At 42.2% G+C, this 16,819-nt stretch overlaps 1 protein-coding gene across 3 annotated transcripts in view; it reads right to left on the reverse strand.

The window, feature by feature from the left end:
• Positions 1-15,337, reverse strand: part of PhKgamma (phosphorylase kinase gamma) — a 230,517-nt gene extending 215,180 nt beyond the window's left edge. For 2 of the 3 annotated variants that reach the window (XR_010518390.1, XM_065232575.1), the window contains exon 1: positions 14,342-15,337. Coding sequence is in view for 1 of the 3 variants with exons in the window: in XM_065232575.1 (XP_065088647.1) it covers positions 14,342-14,433 (92 nt within the window). In the remaining 2 variants the exon portion in view is untranslated. The remainder of the gene's footprint in view (positions 1-14,341) is intronic. The other variant, XR_010518391.1, reaches the window with a different exon arrangement.
• Positions 15,338-16,819: the final 1,482 nt, after the last annotated feature.

Raw genomic sequence — 16,819 nt, forward strand, 5'->3', positions numbered from 1 at the left:
CAACTAATAAATAATTTAGAATTAGCTTCTGATTCCCTTAGAATTTGTATTAATTACCTTGGAATTCCAGTCAGAAGTCCCTTGAAATTCTAGTCACAACTCCGTTTGCATTCTTCCTCTGAATTCCCTTGGAATTGTTCTCAGAATGGCTATCCTTAAAATACACATCGAATTCTCTTTAGCATTCACAAAATTCCAATAGAATTATGCATTGACTTCCATTTAAACTCTCCTCGCTTCTTCTTCTTCTTCTTACTCGCATTTCAAGCTTATTGCTTATCGCATATTAGCTTATTGCGTGCTCTCAACTTAGTGTTCTAGATGCACTTCCACAGATATTAATTTAGAGCTTTTGATGGCTGTACCATTTCTTCATTAGTAATTAATGTGTGGCAAGTACAATCATAATACTCTATGCCCAGGGAAGTCGAGAAATTTTCCAACCCGAAAAATTCCTAGACTGGATCTGGAATCGAACTTAGCCACCTCCAGCATGATCTTGCTTTGTAGCTGCGCCTTTATCGAATGAGCAGGGAACTCTCCTCGCTATTCCCTTTAAGCTATATGCTTTTTTTTTCCTCTGTTCGGGACCTAACACCACTGCGACCAGTAATTTGATCTACTGTAGTATATCCCGTGTCTTTAGTTTAGTGCATGTCGTATTACTCCATCACTATTGATAAATGATAAAGTATTCGATTTTTTAACAGTTGTCATTCTTGCATTTATTGCAAGGATCCGACTCTAATTGAAAGGTTCCGCTATTTATACCCTTCGGAGTGTTGAAACACCCTCCATAGGCGCGCCCCCCTGTCAGTCAAAATTGGATTCCTTAGCATCAAAATTAAGGAATTACTCTGATAATGACCATGCATCAGAACCTTAGTCTTAACCACTTCAAACTAGAGAACAACGAATAGAAGATTAGAAATCACATAGATGAAGACTAACAACTCATTTTTTCCTTGTTTCAAGATCATCCTCGGTGGGCAAAGCCGAGTCTTGTCACTATCAACAAGGCATAAAAAGTAACAAGGACTAAGATGTGTTCCTTGGATTACTGAAAAATCCTGTTCCCCTAGTTTGAAGTAGTCAGGACTAGGAATCGGTGGTAGATCTTACATCCCGTAACGTACCACGAAAAGGTGATCTACCCACGTTACGGGGCTATATGCTTATTATGTATGCTACGGGAATGTATACCTGCACACTAAGAAATAACTAATTTTACACGAATCCGTCATTGATATACAAGATGAGACGTAAACAAACATGTCGTGTAATATTAAAGGGTGTCCCGCATCAAATTACATCACGGAAAAAAAAACCCTGTAGAAAATTTGGGTAGAAGTAGTTTAGAGTGTATTGTTTACACTGTATTTTTATCGCTGTCAGTTTTTCGAAAGTTGGAAAAAATGGCGTCACAAGAAAAGCAACGTCGCGAATTGATTTTGCCCAAGTACCAGGAAAATCCTCAGCTCTCTCATCGGGACATCAGAAAACAACTCGGAATCGTGCAGTAAACGGTGAGTCGTGTGATTAAACGTTACTACAAAACTCTGAGCATCTAACGGAGGGAGAAATACGGTCAGAATGGATGTTCTATTAGTGATAAGCAGCGAATCCAAACACATACAGCAACGAACGATACAGACAAAACGGTTGCTACGACTACCATGACAAACTCGCTCTGTAACATAGCTCGATCCGAGTGGTAGAAGGATAATAATATATTGCTTGCCTGCTTTGTTGCAATATACACGGATGAGGACATAGCTTGATATGAATCGAGAAAAGACATAACAAAAAAATCCCACTAACACACGTGTATCATGTTCGGCTTTACTTCGTGAAGCAGCTTGCCAACAATTTTCTCGTTTCCTTCTACCGCCCCGAGTGAGTTGTGTCACACGGGCTGCTTGTCATGAAAAAGAAGGAAGAAGATTATATCATTATTGCTTTGCACTTGTGACATAGCGTTATTATCCGGTTCGTTGATCGCTTATCATTTTGTCATTTGGAGATATTTTTGATTCCTTGGTGATAAGTGTCGTGAAAGCGTTTAAGCGGAATCCAAATGCTTCGGTCAGGGATGTGGCCAAAAAGTTGAATCTGACCAAGTCTTTCATACAGAGAGCCAAGTACCGGGAGGGACTGCTTACGTACAAAGTGCAGAAGGCTGCAAATCGTGACGAACGGCAAAATACGGTGGGATAGTCACGGGCCCGGAAACTGTACACCCAGATGCTGACGAAGCCTCATTGTCTCATCATGGATGATGAGACTTACGTCAAGGCGGACTTCCAGCATCTTCCGGGGCTACTGTTCTGCACAAGTTTGATGTTCCGGAGGAAGTAAGGAAGCAGAAACTTTCAAAGTTTGCCAAGAAATACATGATTTGGCAAGCGATCTGCTCATGTGGCAAACGGAGTGCACCGTTCGTGACTACCTGACTTTAAACGGGGAAATCCACCTCAATGAGTATCTACAGAAGCGTCTGCTTCCTCTGTGAAGCAACACGAGGGCCCTACGAGCTTCTGGAAGGATCTAGCTTCGTGCCACTATTCAAATGTTGTTCTGGGAGTGGTACGAAGCCAACGGGGTCACATTCGTACCCAAGGACATGAAGCACCCCAACGCACCGGATCAAAAAATACTGGGCTATTATGAAGCAGGCAGTACAGAAGCATCCCAAGGAGGAAGACATATGAGGAAGACATGAAGAAAAAGTGGATTTCCGTACAGAAGAAGCTGCAGCCAGATGTTGTACAGAACCTTATGAGTGGAACTAAGCGTAAGGTGCGAGGGTGTGGTGAAGTAAATATGCCAAAAGCTTACTAATGGGTTATATTTTATTGTCTAAAAGTTTAAAGTTTTTTTACATGATGCAATTTGATGTGGGACACCCTTTATTGAGCACATTTTTCAAAAGCTCCTATTTGTTTTGATCGATTCTCTTCCTCGACTTTCTCAATTGATAACCACGGTTACCAACAGATTTCATGCTATTTTTGCCACATAGTTTGATGAAGGAAGTTCCCATGTACTTTCAACCATGGTGGGTATATAAATGGTGATACAGCTTTGTCACTATATTGGCGAGAAGGTCGCGAGGGGGGGGGGTTGTGCGGTTTTAATGCAAATTGTAAACAAACTCGGTCGCTGTCCCATACAAAAATCCAACATGGCTGAATCATGAATTTGACACATTAGAACACCTATATGTAGTCACCTTGCCTTCAACTACAAGCTAAATACGACCCGGCAATTGAGACACATCCTGGGGCATTGGCCGTTCGAGAAATTCCCGAAATAAGTCAATGTTTATATTGCCGGCTTGATTCCTTCTGGATAGCCAATGTCAATTTGTTCCTCGACTATAAACCAGCGCATGTGCACTGCAATCACATCTCGCATGATCGTGCCGTGATCTAATCGCATCCAGCCCAGCCCCATGCTAGTTTTATGTTTACCTAATGAACAATTTAGAACACATAATAACTGGACGAAGCACCACTGCCCTAGGGTTGATAGCCTCGCTTCGTCAATTCCTAAAAATTCACGTCTATGAACAGAAATCCCTTCAATCACAGTCGGCTGTTCATAGGAAGATAAGAGATGCCCTAACCCTAACAATGCACCGCATCCTATCTAGGAATTATTGGTGCAAACACAAGTCTAAGCCGCCTTTTGTTCCTTCAAGCTCCAACGGAGGGTGGCGCACACCGACACGGCTTGCTGCACAACAGCCTATAATACCCGCGTCAAGCAATCACTCGCGGGTGCTCGTTTCTAGAATGCAATGTAAATTTACTTTTTGAAACTACGCTGTTCCACCGGGGAACATTCAAGAAACCAGTGCGTCCGTCGTCGCCGTCGTGCCGGTCGGATAAAATTGTCACTTTGTTACGTGTACGGAGGATGCACGCGGAAGAAATTAGTCAATCTGCATGCAAACTGTTGCACTTGGGATTTAAATGCGAGGTCCGGCAGAGAATGGTCACGCTGTAAACCGGTGACAATCGACGCGTGATGGCTTCGTAGGTCTCCCTAATAGGGAAGTTTGTACGAATCTTGTTTAGAAAGAGATGATGTTTCCTAGATTTGTCACGTGTTGTTGGTTGCGAGACCGGTTTCAGTTAGATTAGCTTAAAGTGATCATATTTAAGCTGCTTGTTCGACATTTTGAAACGTACCGTTTTAAACTGCTTACGTACGAGTAAAATTCTGGAGTACAATGACTAATATCACACTTAGAAAAAATCACCGACTTCGGTAATTCATTTACCGAATTCTCAACAGGTGAACGGTCGGTAATGTTTTCGGTAATCGAGAACATTACCGAAAAATCTGTTAACTGGATCAGCAAAATTAGCTGTCAAATTTACCGAACGATCGGTAACGTTTACCGATGTGCATTGCTTGATTTGTAGTCGTTTACCGAAACTTCAGTAAAATATTTCACCGAAGTCAGTGATGAAGCTGATTTACAGACCTGCCGGTAAAAATGTTTACCGTTTTCGGTAAATTAAAATGAAATTACCGAAATTCGGTCATTTCATTTACAATTTTCAGCAACAAAGCGAGAAAATACCGAAACATCTGTAATTTTTAGCATTACCGATATTTTTTCGGTTATTTTTTTTACCGAACTCAGGGTCTCTGTTTAAGTGTGAGGGTGGCTGAAAATATCGATCAAGCGATTTCAAATCAGGTCCTGATCATTCTTTTTAAAAAAAACTGGCCCTTTGAAGTTTACATGGACATTACTATGGAATATTGAACATTTTGCTCTCCTCGTCCTAGCCGTTCACCAAAATGATTTATGGTAAACTTGCCATCTGTATAAAGAAAGAGAGAAGGATTGTGGTCTACTAAAAAGATTACTGCACAAAATTGTGTATTTGTGAATTTATAAGTCATGAAATTTAAAAACAAATATTTTTCTTGACTTTAATCATTACTTTCAACAGGCTTTTCCAATGCACCACCAATGCAGAATGCGCCAGGCGAGTCCGAAAAGAAACGTCATTGAAACCGTTTGTTTACATTTCTGATGTAAACGATTATTGTAATGATTGTTCTGTTGTGTAAATGTTGATGTAAATGATTATTCTGTAAAGGCCCAAACGCAATGTGGGCGAAAGCGGAACGGAAAGTTTGACAGTTGTCACAAATGACATCAAGATGCCTAACCGAAGTCGATTTGATTCTAACTAGTTTTTCAATTGTGGATCAAGTTTTTGAGCATCTCAGATGAATCAATTTATCAGGTAAAGAGAAAAAGTGCTCCGCTTCCTATGTCTCACGGCAAAAATGTCTGCTCACAACACTTTTTTTTTACGTTCGCCAGAGGCTGAATCGATCGCTTTGTCTCTACTAAAAAGGCGTATTGGGTTCTTTAATAACTGGATAACTGGACCTCCCTTAGCTCAGTCGGTAAAGGCGCAGCTACAAAGCAAGACCATGCATGAGGTGGCTGGGTTCAATTCCCGGTCCGGTCTAAGAATTTTTCGGGTTGGAAAATTTCTCGACTTCCCTGGGCATAGAAGTATGATTGGACTTGCCACACAATTGGGTTCTTTAATTTTGAATAATATATCGGTTTCTATACATCTTCTGAAAGGGTTTCGTTTTCTGAGCACAACGATATTTTTTTCGATCCCATTTACTTCTATCTTGATTTTTAAATCAAGATTTAAAGCAAACTAATCACTTCACTGGTTGACACAAAACCACAGACAAACAGACGTAACTCTTTGAAAAACTTGTTCTTGAAAACATAGTATCTCAAAACATATAACCTCAGTAACGACATCTCTCTGGCTTCTCGCGGAAAACAAACTTGCTTGCTAACTCGTAAACAATATTGCATAAAAGTTCTATAGAATATATAGAAACGTCAAAGTGATCCGATGCCAGCGCTGCGGCCAGTAGTTCGCGGAACTGATAATATTCAAATCAACCGTTAAATGCATGAACGAAGATACACAATGAAGAGTTACGTCTGTTTGTCTATGACAAAACTATCAAATTGACAGCTCAATCTCATATTAAGTACCACCGAGGGGCGCTAAGATGGTGATTTTTGCTTATGTAATCAGACTTATTTAGAACAGTTCCAGTGCTCCAAAATTGATGAAATTTGGGATTTCGGTTCCATTTGTGATGCATATTACGAATATCCAATTACCTTAAAACCCCTAAAGAACCCAATTATACCAATGCAAAAATGGTACAGGCATCGAAAGCTCTCAATTAATAACTGTGGAAGTGCATCTAGAACACTAAGTTGAGAACACGCAATAAGCTAATATGCGATATGCAATAAGCTTGAAATGCGAAGAAGAAGAAGAAGGGTTCTTTAATTTGGAAAATATATCGGTTACTATACATCATCTGAAAGAGCTTCCTGAGCACAACGAAATTTTTTTCGATCCCATTTACTTTCATCTCGATTTGTATATCAAGATTTAAAGCAAAATAACCACTTCACTTTTTGACACATAACTCACAAATTGACAGATCGCTCACAGGCGTTCGCTATGAAAGTTTTGATCGGTTTTGATAGATAAAATGAGGGGTTCGTGGATTTTCCTATGTTTCGAGTGGTGCATCGATTAGCTTGGGATCGAAGATAGTACCAGAGCTGAGTCAAAAAGTTGAGCACGTTTATTCGGGTCCTTCTGGTCTTAGAGCTACCTCTATGGTACCACCGAGGGGCGATGATTTTTAGTAATGTAATAAAACTTATTTAAAATAGTTCCAGTGCTTCAAAATTGATGAAATTTTGGATTTCAGTACCATTTGACATGCAGATTACGGATATGCAATTGCCGCAATACCCCTAAAGAACCCAATTTCAATTGAAAATCACATCTAAATAGACGATTTAATTCTTGACATGAGAGAATTAAGAAGTTAATTTTTTTTTCTGACGTTCTGTAATTTAATACAGTCTTTTGAACATCGAGTAAGGGAGAGTTGACTGTTCATGCAATTTAAAACGCTAAATGAGTATGTGTTGTTGTTTGTTTTTGGCTTTAGGTGAATGGACCATTTAAGAGGGCACACAGTCGATCAGACCGACTCAATTTCGGCAATAATGAATTTACTCAGAAGTGAGATAAATTTTCCGGGCTTTTACAGGGGGAGCTTCTCGAGTGTGGGGGAATCGATGGATGTTTCACTCAGTCTATTAGTATACTCCTAGACTGAGTGAACGCTTCGGAATGCTCAGTCATAAAAATGTTATCAGATTGAAGCTGAAAGATTAAGGAATCGTTTGAATACATTCAGCGAAGTGTTTTGTGAAATTAACGTTTAAATTTTGGTTGCCGAAAACGGTCAATGGGTGCCGAAGCCAACATTTACTCTATGTCATTTAATATCTAGAAAAGCATTCTCCCAAAATTTCCTTGGATTTCACCTCAAAATGCCATGGGAATTTTTCTCAGAGTTTACTTGAAATTCTTCTCATAATTCCCTTGAGGGAGTTTTATAGGATTTTTTTGAAACTATCCTTAGAATTCCCTTCCAAATTTCTTCAGATCTCCTGGAAGTTTCTTTGGAAATATGATAAAAATTTTCTGAGAAACCCTTCCGGAAGCTCCTTGAAATTCCCTCAAAACTCTTATGAATACTCTTAAAGCTCTGCAAACAAGCTTAAAATTCTTCAAAGATATTTTTGAGCTATATTCTGATTTAGAATCCCTTGCAATTATACTTCAAATCCCCTTGCAGCACTTCTCAGAATTCCTTTTTGATTGATTGATAGATCAACCACAGACAAACAGACGGAAATCTTCTTTGTGTATCTTCGTTCACGCATTTAAGGGTTGATTTGAATATCATCTGTTCCGCGAACTGCTCGCCGCAGCGCTGGCATCGGATCACTTTGACATTTCTATACATTTTATAGAACTTTTATGCAATATTGTTTGCGAGTTAGCGAGCATGCTTGTTTTCCGTGAGAAGCCCGAGAGATGTCGTTACTGAGGTCCTATGTTTTGAGATACTATGTTTTAAAGAAAAACTTTTTTCAAATAGATACGTCTGTTTGTCTGTGGATCAACATTTAAGCGATTTTCAGCCGTAAGTGATCATCAGACGTAATTTCAGGATTGTAATCCTATCATCATAAAGTTTGCCTTAGGATAGGGTGATTCACATTGAAAGCTCCTCCGGATTTCCTTAGAATGCTCCCTGAAATTCCTTTAGAGTTCCCTGTAAATCTATTCATAATCCCCATAATAGTCTCTTCAGAACTAGCTTGGCATTCACCTTTACAATTGTCTTGAAAGACTTCTCAAAAGTGTCCCCCGAATTCCTTTAGAATTATCGCTCTACAATGCCCCTCAATGCCAAATAAAGCATTCTCACAAGGGGTGTTCAACCAACAATCAATACAAAACTAACGATTTTAAATTGACTCACTACTTGACTAGCCTATTGGTCCCAAGCAAACGATTAACGTATCCCATTCTAGTCGAAATTCTAGTACTACGCAATGTTTGTTTTGATTCGCTATGAAAGTTTGACAGATAAAATGAGGGGTTATTGGTTTTTCCTATGTTTCGAGGGGTGAATCGATTAGCTTGGAACCGAAGAGAGTACCAGAGCTGAGCCAAAAAGTTGAGCACGTTATTTCGGGACCTTCTAGTCTTAGAGTTACCTCTATGGTTCAACTCTGCACACCTTATCTCGTGCCGAGTTATTAGTTGTGCCAAAAGCTGTGCCTAGCGCTCTGCCGAACGTGCCTATCAAGGACAATCAAAGTATGCTTATCAAGGTGTTTGGCAACCCTGAAAGTTATTACTTTTGTAATTTTGTTTACATTCTCAATTTCTCTGATGGATCATGGCAGACATTCCGTCCATTCTCATTAGAGCGTTAGCGGGTCGGGAGGTGGACTGCAAACCATCAAACCAATACGGTGTTCAAGCATAGTTCAATCCCACGCTAGGAGCAACATCGTCGAACCAGTTTTAAATCATCTGATCGACTCACAAGTGCGTGTCCTCAAAGATATAACCTAAGCCTATCGTATCGCTGATTATGATGCCTTCCCCTGAAGAACTGTCATGCTTTGAAAATAGGATTCTCAGCCTCTGCAGACTTCAGCGGAAGCGCTTTATCCGGCGTCTGTAGATCTGTATAGAACTCGAGAAGCTTCCGCCCAATCCAGTCAGGTCCACACAGATGACAAACGTGGGTGATTCGTAATTCAAGATCATATTGCATTACAGATACACCTTTCAATATTCTATGGACATCGCTATAAAGACCTGTGGTTATCCTATCAATTTAGACTTATGACTGACAAGACTTATGACTGACAAGAATATCCGAGGAAAAACGCAGGAGAAAATGAGAAAATTTCCGTCCCGTGTCTTCTTTATTAATCATTATGCATAACAAAATTGTTGATGTATCTCAACTCTCGCAGAAGATCCTGCTCTGATCCTTCGTTGTACGCTTCGAGATTGGATACACACGACAGTATCAAATGTTATGTTCAAAAATAAGAAGTGTGTTCTGGAATAAAGCCTCCAGCGGGACAGCAGCGTTGGAAAAAGTTCACGATATTTCACGAAGTTCATCAAGGAAAAAGTTCGCGAGTCCTAGTGCGTTTTGGTGAACTTTTCCAATACTGAATATGAAGATTCATCAAGCTATAGATGCTCGATGCTCGTCGTTCCACAATTAAATCCGATCTTCGCAGGATGCATGGTAACTCTGCTGTTCTAGACGCTGCCAGATTCCTACGACCCTCTGGTAGCCGCTCTGGAAAACATTCCGGAGCAAGATATGAAAATCCGTTGTTGGCTGAAGACATGAAGCGTCAAGAGCGAAATGGAGAAGTTGGAAAGGCTTTTTCCGGTGACAAAACAAAAGACCCTTCATGTTTCATAAATGTGGCAAGCGTGGTCACCTCAAGAAGAACTGTCGCCAGAAGGTCGGTGGTGAAGCTAACTCGACGGCCAACGAGGCGACCAATCGGTTTTCGGTGGTCCGAAAAGTGAAGCAGCCGATCGTGATCAACGTGACCATTCTTGCGAAGACGGTCAGTGAAATCCAAGGCAACAGCAACAAACAATTCCCGTTGCACATGAAGGAAGTGCTGTACATCCCGGAGTTGCACTACAAGACTAGTTTGGCGGTGAAAGGGTACCTGCAGCGTCAGGCATGAAGAAACCTACGCTCCAGTCGCGAAGCTAACCGTACTGTTCTAGCTGTCGGCGTGCACCATCGAATCCTGTTCCTCCAGATAGGCGTCAAGATGGCGTTTCTTCCTGGTGATCTAAAGGAAGACATCTATATGTTGGTACCGGACGCCGTAGAAGCTGATGAAGGCATGGCAGGTGTGCAAGCTACAGAAGTCCTTGTACGGGTACGGATTAAAGCACTCTGCCTGCTGCTGGAATGAGCTCAATATGGGGTACTCCCGGTGATGCCACGACTACTGCTTGTATGTGAGATGTACACTAGGGGACGAGCTGATTAAAGAACGGACTCGGGAAAAATGCGACACTTTGTTTTGGGTGTAACTTTTTATCGCGTGGGTAATGAAATTTTGGGTAATACTAGTATAGAGTGTTATGTATATGTGTGCAAAATTTTATCGCGATCTGTCAAGTAGTTTTCAAGATGCATTCGAAACAAGAAGAGCTCGTGAGCGGTGATCGATAATCCTGGTCAGTCGCACAAATGAATCGGCAAAAGGCTTGGAATCCACCATTCCACTGTGTCCCGCGTTGTGAAGATGTTCCAGGAAACGACGACAATCGAGCGGCGCACTGGAAGCGGCCGAAAACCGAAAACGGAATACCCAGAGAAGGCGCGGAAGATAAGGCAGTACTTTAAGAATAACCCGAACCTTTCCACCCGAGACGTGGCCAAAAAGGTCGATTCGTCGAAGTGGTTCGTCCAGCAGACCATGGAGCGGGCTGGGCTACGTGTTTTTAAGGTCAGGAAGGCGCCAAACCGGACTGACAAGCAAATTGCGTGCGCGGAAGCTGTACCGTGAGTGGCTGGTCAAGCCAGGCTGTCTCGTCATGGACGACAAGACATACATCAAGGCGGACACCAAACAAATCCCCGGCCTCGAGTTTTTTGTCGGTACGTCCCGCATGGAGCTTCCGGAAAAGTTCCGGAAGAGAAAGATGGACAAATTCACGAAGAAGTACCTGTTGTGGTAGGCGATCAGCGAGTGCGGACGGTACAGCAAGCCGTTCGTTACAACCGGCACCATAAACGGGCAGATTTATCGAGAGGAATGCTTGCAGAAGCGCTTGCTGCCCTTCCTCCGCTCTCACCGTGGTCCCACGCTGTTCTGGCCGGATCTCGTTTCGAGCCATTACGCCAGAACTTCGTCCGATCGAAAAGTTTTGGGCGATAATGAAGAAGAAGTTGAAGAAAAGCGGAAAAACATTCAAAACCGATGAAGCTTTGAAGAAAATCTGGGAGAAATTGTGTAAGGAAGATGGGCAAAGCCTCGCCCAAGATCTCATGAGCAGTGTTAAGAGAAACGTACGAGCATTCAGCTTGGGGGAGGAAATTCAATAAATAAATTATGCCAAAACATAGCTAATAGGGGAATTTACGTATTCTCGTCAATCTAAGCAGCGTCCGAACTTCTATTAGCGATTTCTCAGCGTCACACACATACATGACAGGTTTATTTGTTGACATTTATCGACTGCTTGCTGTTCTACCAATTCCAATCGACAGAATTGATCAAAACGGGTTGAACATGTTTTTACAACGCTCCAAACTTCTCAGGTGAGAGTGACTATTGTCGGCAGTTTCTTTTTCTTCGGCACCCTTTCCATTTGAACTGCGTGTTAACCAGCTATTCTATTATCGGCAACTCGAAATCAGCCGTATTTTGTAGTATGTATATTTCATTTAAAGAAAAATATGGTATAACAGGAATTCACAGTCGTAAAAATGTAATCAGGTTGAAGCTGAAAAGGTAAGGAATCGGCTTAATACATTCAGCGAAGAGTTTTGATGGGAAAATACAGTGAAATAAACGTTTCAATTTCGGTTGCCGAAAACAGTCAATGGGTGCCGAAGCCATAATTTACCCTATATAGTTATTTAATCCCTGAAAATTTGAGAAGTATCCGATTTAAAATGAATTTTGGGGGATCATTTTTGTGTCTCATTTTTCCGAGTCCAGTCTTTATCATCATTTACGTCGACGACCTATTGATCGCTGGAAGGAAGCTGACTTCGATCTTGCGATACAAGAAGGAACAATCTGCCCTGTTCCAGATAACCGACAGCGGCGAGGTGAACTACTTACTGGGCATGAAACCCAAGTAATGAAGATCCTGCAGTAATTCGGAATGGTTAACTGGAACCCGTGCAAAACTCCGATGGAAAAAAGGTTCCAACTGAAACGTGGCGGACCAGCGACAAAGGAACCGTACAGAGAGTTTTTGGGAAGCATGATGTACACCATGTTGTGTGTGCGCCCGGACATTTGCTATCCGGAAAGCTACATGGGACGTTTTCAGCATAATCCGACCGATCAGTACTGGCAGACGTTAAAGTGGATCGTACAGTACAGTCGCGACGAAGCTGCAGCACCGCTGGTGGGCTTTGCAGACGCAGACTGAGCAGCGGATACCTAGGACCGAAAATCCATTATCGACTTCTTGTTCAAGGTCTTCGGAGCAACCGTGTCATGATCAAGCAAGAAGCAAACGACGGTGGCAACATCTTCAAGCGAGGCCGAATACATTGCCCTGAGCGCAGCAGCATTAGAAGCGATTTGGTGCGACTTTTAAGAACATTTCTCGGGAACCTAAGGAGGTTATCAGTTTTCTAATGTTAGCAATCTTTGAGCTCACGGTCCTCTATATCAACTGATCATACTTACTCCCTTCGACTTCCCTTTAGGTAGCTGTCCTAAAGTTGTCTCTGGACTGGCTCTTCATTCCTTTGAGCTTACCTTGGGTTCCTCTAGACTAAGGCACCCAAGGATCTTATGGCTGCTCATTTTTTGAACTATTGTAAACTCATTGCGATTTCCATGATTGAGCATGTCCTCTAGAAAAGAACGTTAACTGAAAAGACCTTAGGGGAACTTTTACCACTTTATTCCATCCGACGAAGTCATTATTCAGCGTTCTGCTTCCAATGTTTGTTGGCGGGCTACCGCGTTAACTACTCGCACGCTTTTCAATTAACTCTACGGCTGACAACGTGGTCAAACAAATTATTCACCGAAAAACTACACCAATTCCTGTGCGGCTCCAGCATTATCAATCTCAATGTTTACCCTGTTACACCCTTCATCCACCCACCAACCGCCATCATCGCCGGCGCGAAACGTGACAGCTTCGATTGATAAGAGTGTTCTATGCAGTCGGTCGATTCGGTCTTCGGTACTCGAAATGAAAACACTTCCAACTAGCTGTGACTCTGATGTGTGACGAGAATATATGACACCCATACGCACTCGGCGCTCCTAAAAATAACCCTCCTCTGATGGGTAATCGATCTCAGCCGACACGACTGTGAAAAAGGGCTACTTCGAGTGTTTACATTCGATCCGGTTGGTTGGGTAATGTGTCACACGAATGGCGACGAGGACTGGTGGTGGATAGAGGTGAATTTATATCGCTGCTGTTGATTTTTGTCGATTTCACCACCCAGCGCTAATTGTGCATAAGCCACCATCGTCGTGGTTGGGGGTTGGGCCAATAATGTCGTCACCGACGACTTTGCCTCTCTTTAATGTCCTGTTATATTTATATATTTCAGGACATTATCGTCGTCATATTATTTCGTTGAACTTTTAACGCGATCGAAGAAGGGGGCCAAGCCATTTATCCGCCGATTGTTGCGTCTGTCTATCGTTGTTTTTTTTTTATTTATGTACGTGTATATACGTAAACATGTACATTCTACTTGATGGCGGCGGTGTTAATAATAGAACAGATCGTTCAATTAGCCCAACTGAAAGCAAAAGTGTGCGCAAAACTCGAATTTCGTTACAGCGATGTCGGCTGATGCTATCATTCTACAAAGTCGACTGAGAGAAGGGAATGTCCGCCGCATTTTCTCGAAGACAAGTGGCACCTGATGACATTTTGTACTAGAAAAAAAAATCTTAGCTCCCTCAGCCTAGTGGGATTGGAAACTGCCGAAAGCTTCCCCAGCAACCTTGATTGGTTCTGAGGCGCCTCAATTGAATTCAATTGAGACAGATTGGACTTCTCTTCCTGCTTCACCACACACACACCCTCCTCAGTTACTTCCTTCGAAAACCCCTGTTCCGATAGCATTTTTTTTCTTCTCGCAGTTCCTCAACAGTGCAACTTACCTGCCAAGAATTTCCTTCGGTTCGTACTTGGCGTAGAATCCCTTGGCCGCATCCTTGTCCGGCAACAGATCATCCTCTTCGTCTTTGGCCATTTTAAGGTAATTGCTAATTTTCTTCCTACTTGGCCACCACCGATCACTTGCGTTGGCCGATCACCCAAGTTGAAGTTGACGAGAAAAGAAAATTACATGCACAAATTGCTCCTGAGATTAGAAAATCGCGATAGCTAAACCATCCGTATTCTGCCCGTCGATAAACTCAAAAAGAAAGGCAATGAAATAACTTCCGTTTTTATTTTCTTGCCTTGTGCAAGAAAAACTCTACTTCTAGCGAATTGCTACTGACCGCGACCGATTCACAGAGAGGAGTGAGCTCCACCGAATGCGAACAGTTTCAATGTCAGAAAGGTTAAAGCCGCACACGGTGTGTTCAGTATGGTGAATGATGACGGCAAAGAGCGAGCCAAAGCAAACCGTGAATGATGTGGTTATGGACGCTCGCTCGCTCGAGGTGAGAAACTGCAAAACTGTCACTCTCTTCGGATCACTCTCAGCAAACCAGAAGTAAAATCCAAAAGCAACACACCACACATAGAGAGCGAAGTTTTCCCACACACGAATTTCTGTCAAATCAAAACAACTCAAAAAGGGGCACGACACGCACCAATACACCGATCCACATCAACAACGTGACACACAAAAGATCAACCTTCGTCTCTCCACTTGCACAAAATTCTGTTATCACACGATAATCACCGCAATCGACGAAGGTTACTATTTTATCCACGACAGCACAAATACACTCGTGTTAATACTATTTTCCCACTATATTAGAAACCTAAAAGCTCACGACACACATGCCAAATGCCACGCTGTTTCGTGCTTCTGTGCCGTGGTTGCTGCGAAAAAGACAGGTGTTGCGTAAAATGCAGGTGCAATCCTTAATCCACTTTTCCCGAATGGAAATTTTGCATCGCAAAAAAAAAACAAGAACTGAAAAGCTGCTTCCTGCGTGGATGCGAGTTCGGGAGCGACTGGTTGGGTGGCACTAATACAAATGCATACTGTTGGCTCACGGCTCACCGTCGTCGCCATTGGTCATTCTCACGTTAGTGCGGTGTGAGAAATGGATCTGTCAGTGTGACACTAGTTTCGAGTGTAAAAGATATTGCGAATTGCATGAACATTTTTATTTATATTTTTGATGTCTTCGGCGCACTCATTGGTTCATACACACTCAGCTAAATTTTGCTTGTTCGGTAATGTATTACCGAAAATATTCGGTAATTTCCGCCGTATGAATAACTCCAGTAGCTTTTGCTGATCGAAGAATTTCTCATACACCGTCCATCCCCTGGTCCATCCACCGAAAAGTTAATTATCGTTATTATCCATAATCCTCCTGTCGGTAATCTGGGCCCTTATTACCGATTCATGGTGAAGTGGCAACTTATCACTCACGGTGAAGTGATTCCCATTTCATTTGCACGGCAATCACATTCGGTGGGCATTCTCTAGGAATGGTGGTAAACGGACAATTTTTAGATTTTCCTGCAGATAAGAAAGGAATTAGCAAATATCCAATGTGCATCAGCTATATTTACCTCTCTGGTATTAAAAGTTAGTTACATGACAAACTATGAGACCATGTAATGCTATCCAATATCCGATACTTATTTCATGCTGTATGCAGTTAGCATTAACTGATCCTGTTGGTGCAACCATTCTAATACGATGAAACAGTCTCAAGCGGTCGTTTGATCTTTTAAAACGACCTGTGACAGCATCCAAAGCATGGTCGATTTTTGTATGGTTATTTTTTTTTTTCATCTAGTTCGTTTATTTGGAAGGCTTAATCGCGTTAGCTTTACGGAGCCGATGCACTGTGTGTAACAAAATTCACTTAATTCTATGTCTAGTAGGAGTTGGGCCGATTACTCGCGGCTTACTCGAGGTTAGAAGGGTACATTTTCGAAGGATAGGATCAGGGGAGAAGCTTGGGGTAGGGTTTCGTTGTCTCATCAGAGCGTTGTCGCCAGTATGAACGGTAGTGCTGTTCTAGCATCGTCCGGAGTTCGACCGGCTATGGTGGGTGACCAGTGGGCGACGATGAGACTCATCGAGGCGGGGGGACAAGACAAACAAAAACTAATAAAGAGAGACAAAAGACAAAAGGAATTAAATTCTTATACTAGACATTTGAAGAAAAACATAAACGGACTGCATATAGCAGAGATCACGGGTTGCCAACACGTCTCTGATAGGAACATAGGGTTGTCTTCCTTGGGCCTCGAGGGTATTCAAAAGTCGCTCTCTGGCGACGTCATTATCCGTACATTGCCAAACTGCGTGTTCGATGTCATCGTAACCGTTTCCACACCGACAGATGTTGCTGTCCACGAGGTTTATTCTATTGAGATGAGCATCTGGCGAGTAGTGGTTGGACATAAGTCTACTCATCACGCGAATGAAGTCACGA

This window comes from Ochlerotatus camptorhynchus, unplaced genomic scaffold (assembly GCF_037179485.1).
Source record: "Ochlerotatus camptorhynchus isolate MF236.1 unplaced genomic scaffold, CSIRO-AGI_Acam_v1.1 ptg000370l, whole genome shotgun sequence".
Classification (NCBI taxonomy): domain Eukaryota; kingdom Metazoa; phylum Arthropoda; class Insecta; order Diptera; family Culicidae; genus Ochlerotatus; species Ochlerotatus camptorhynchus.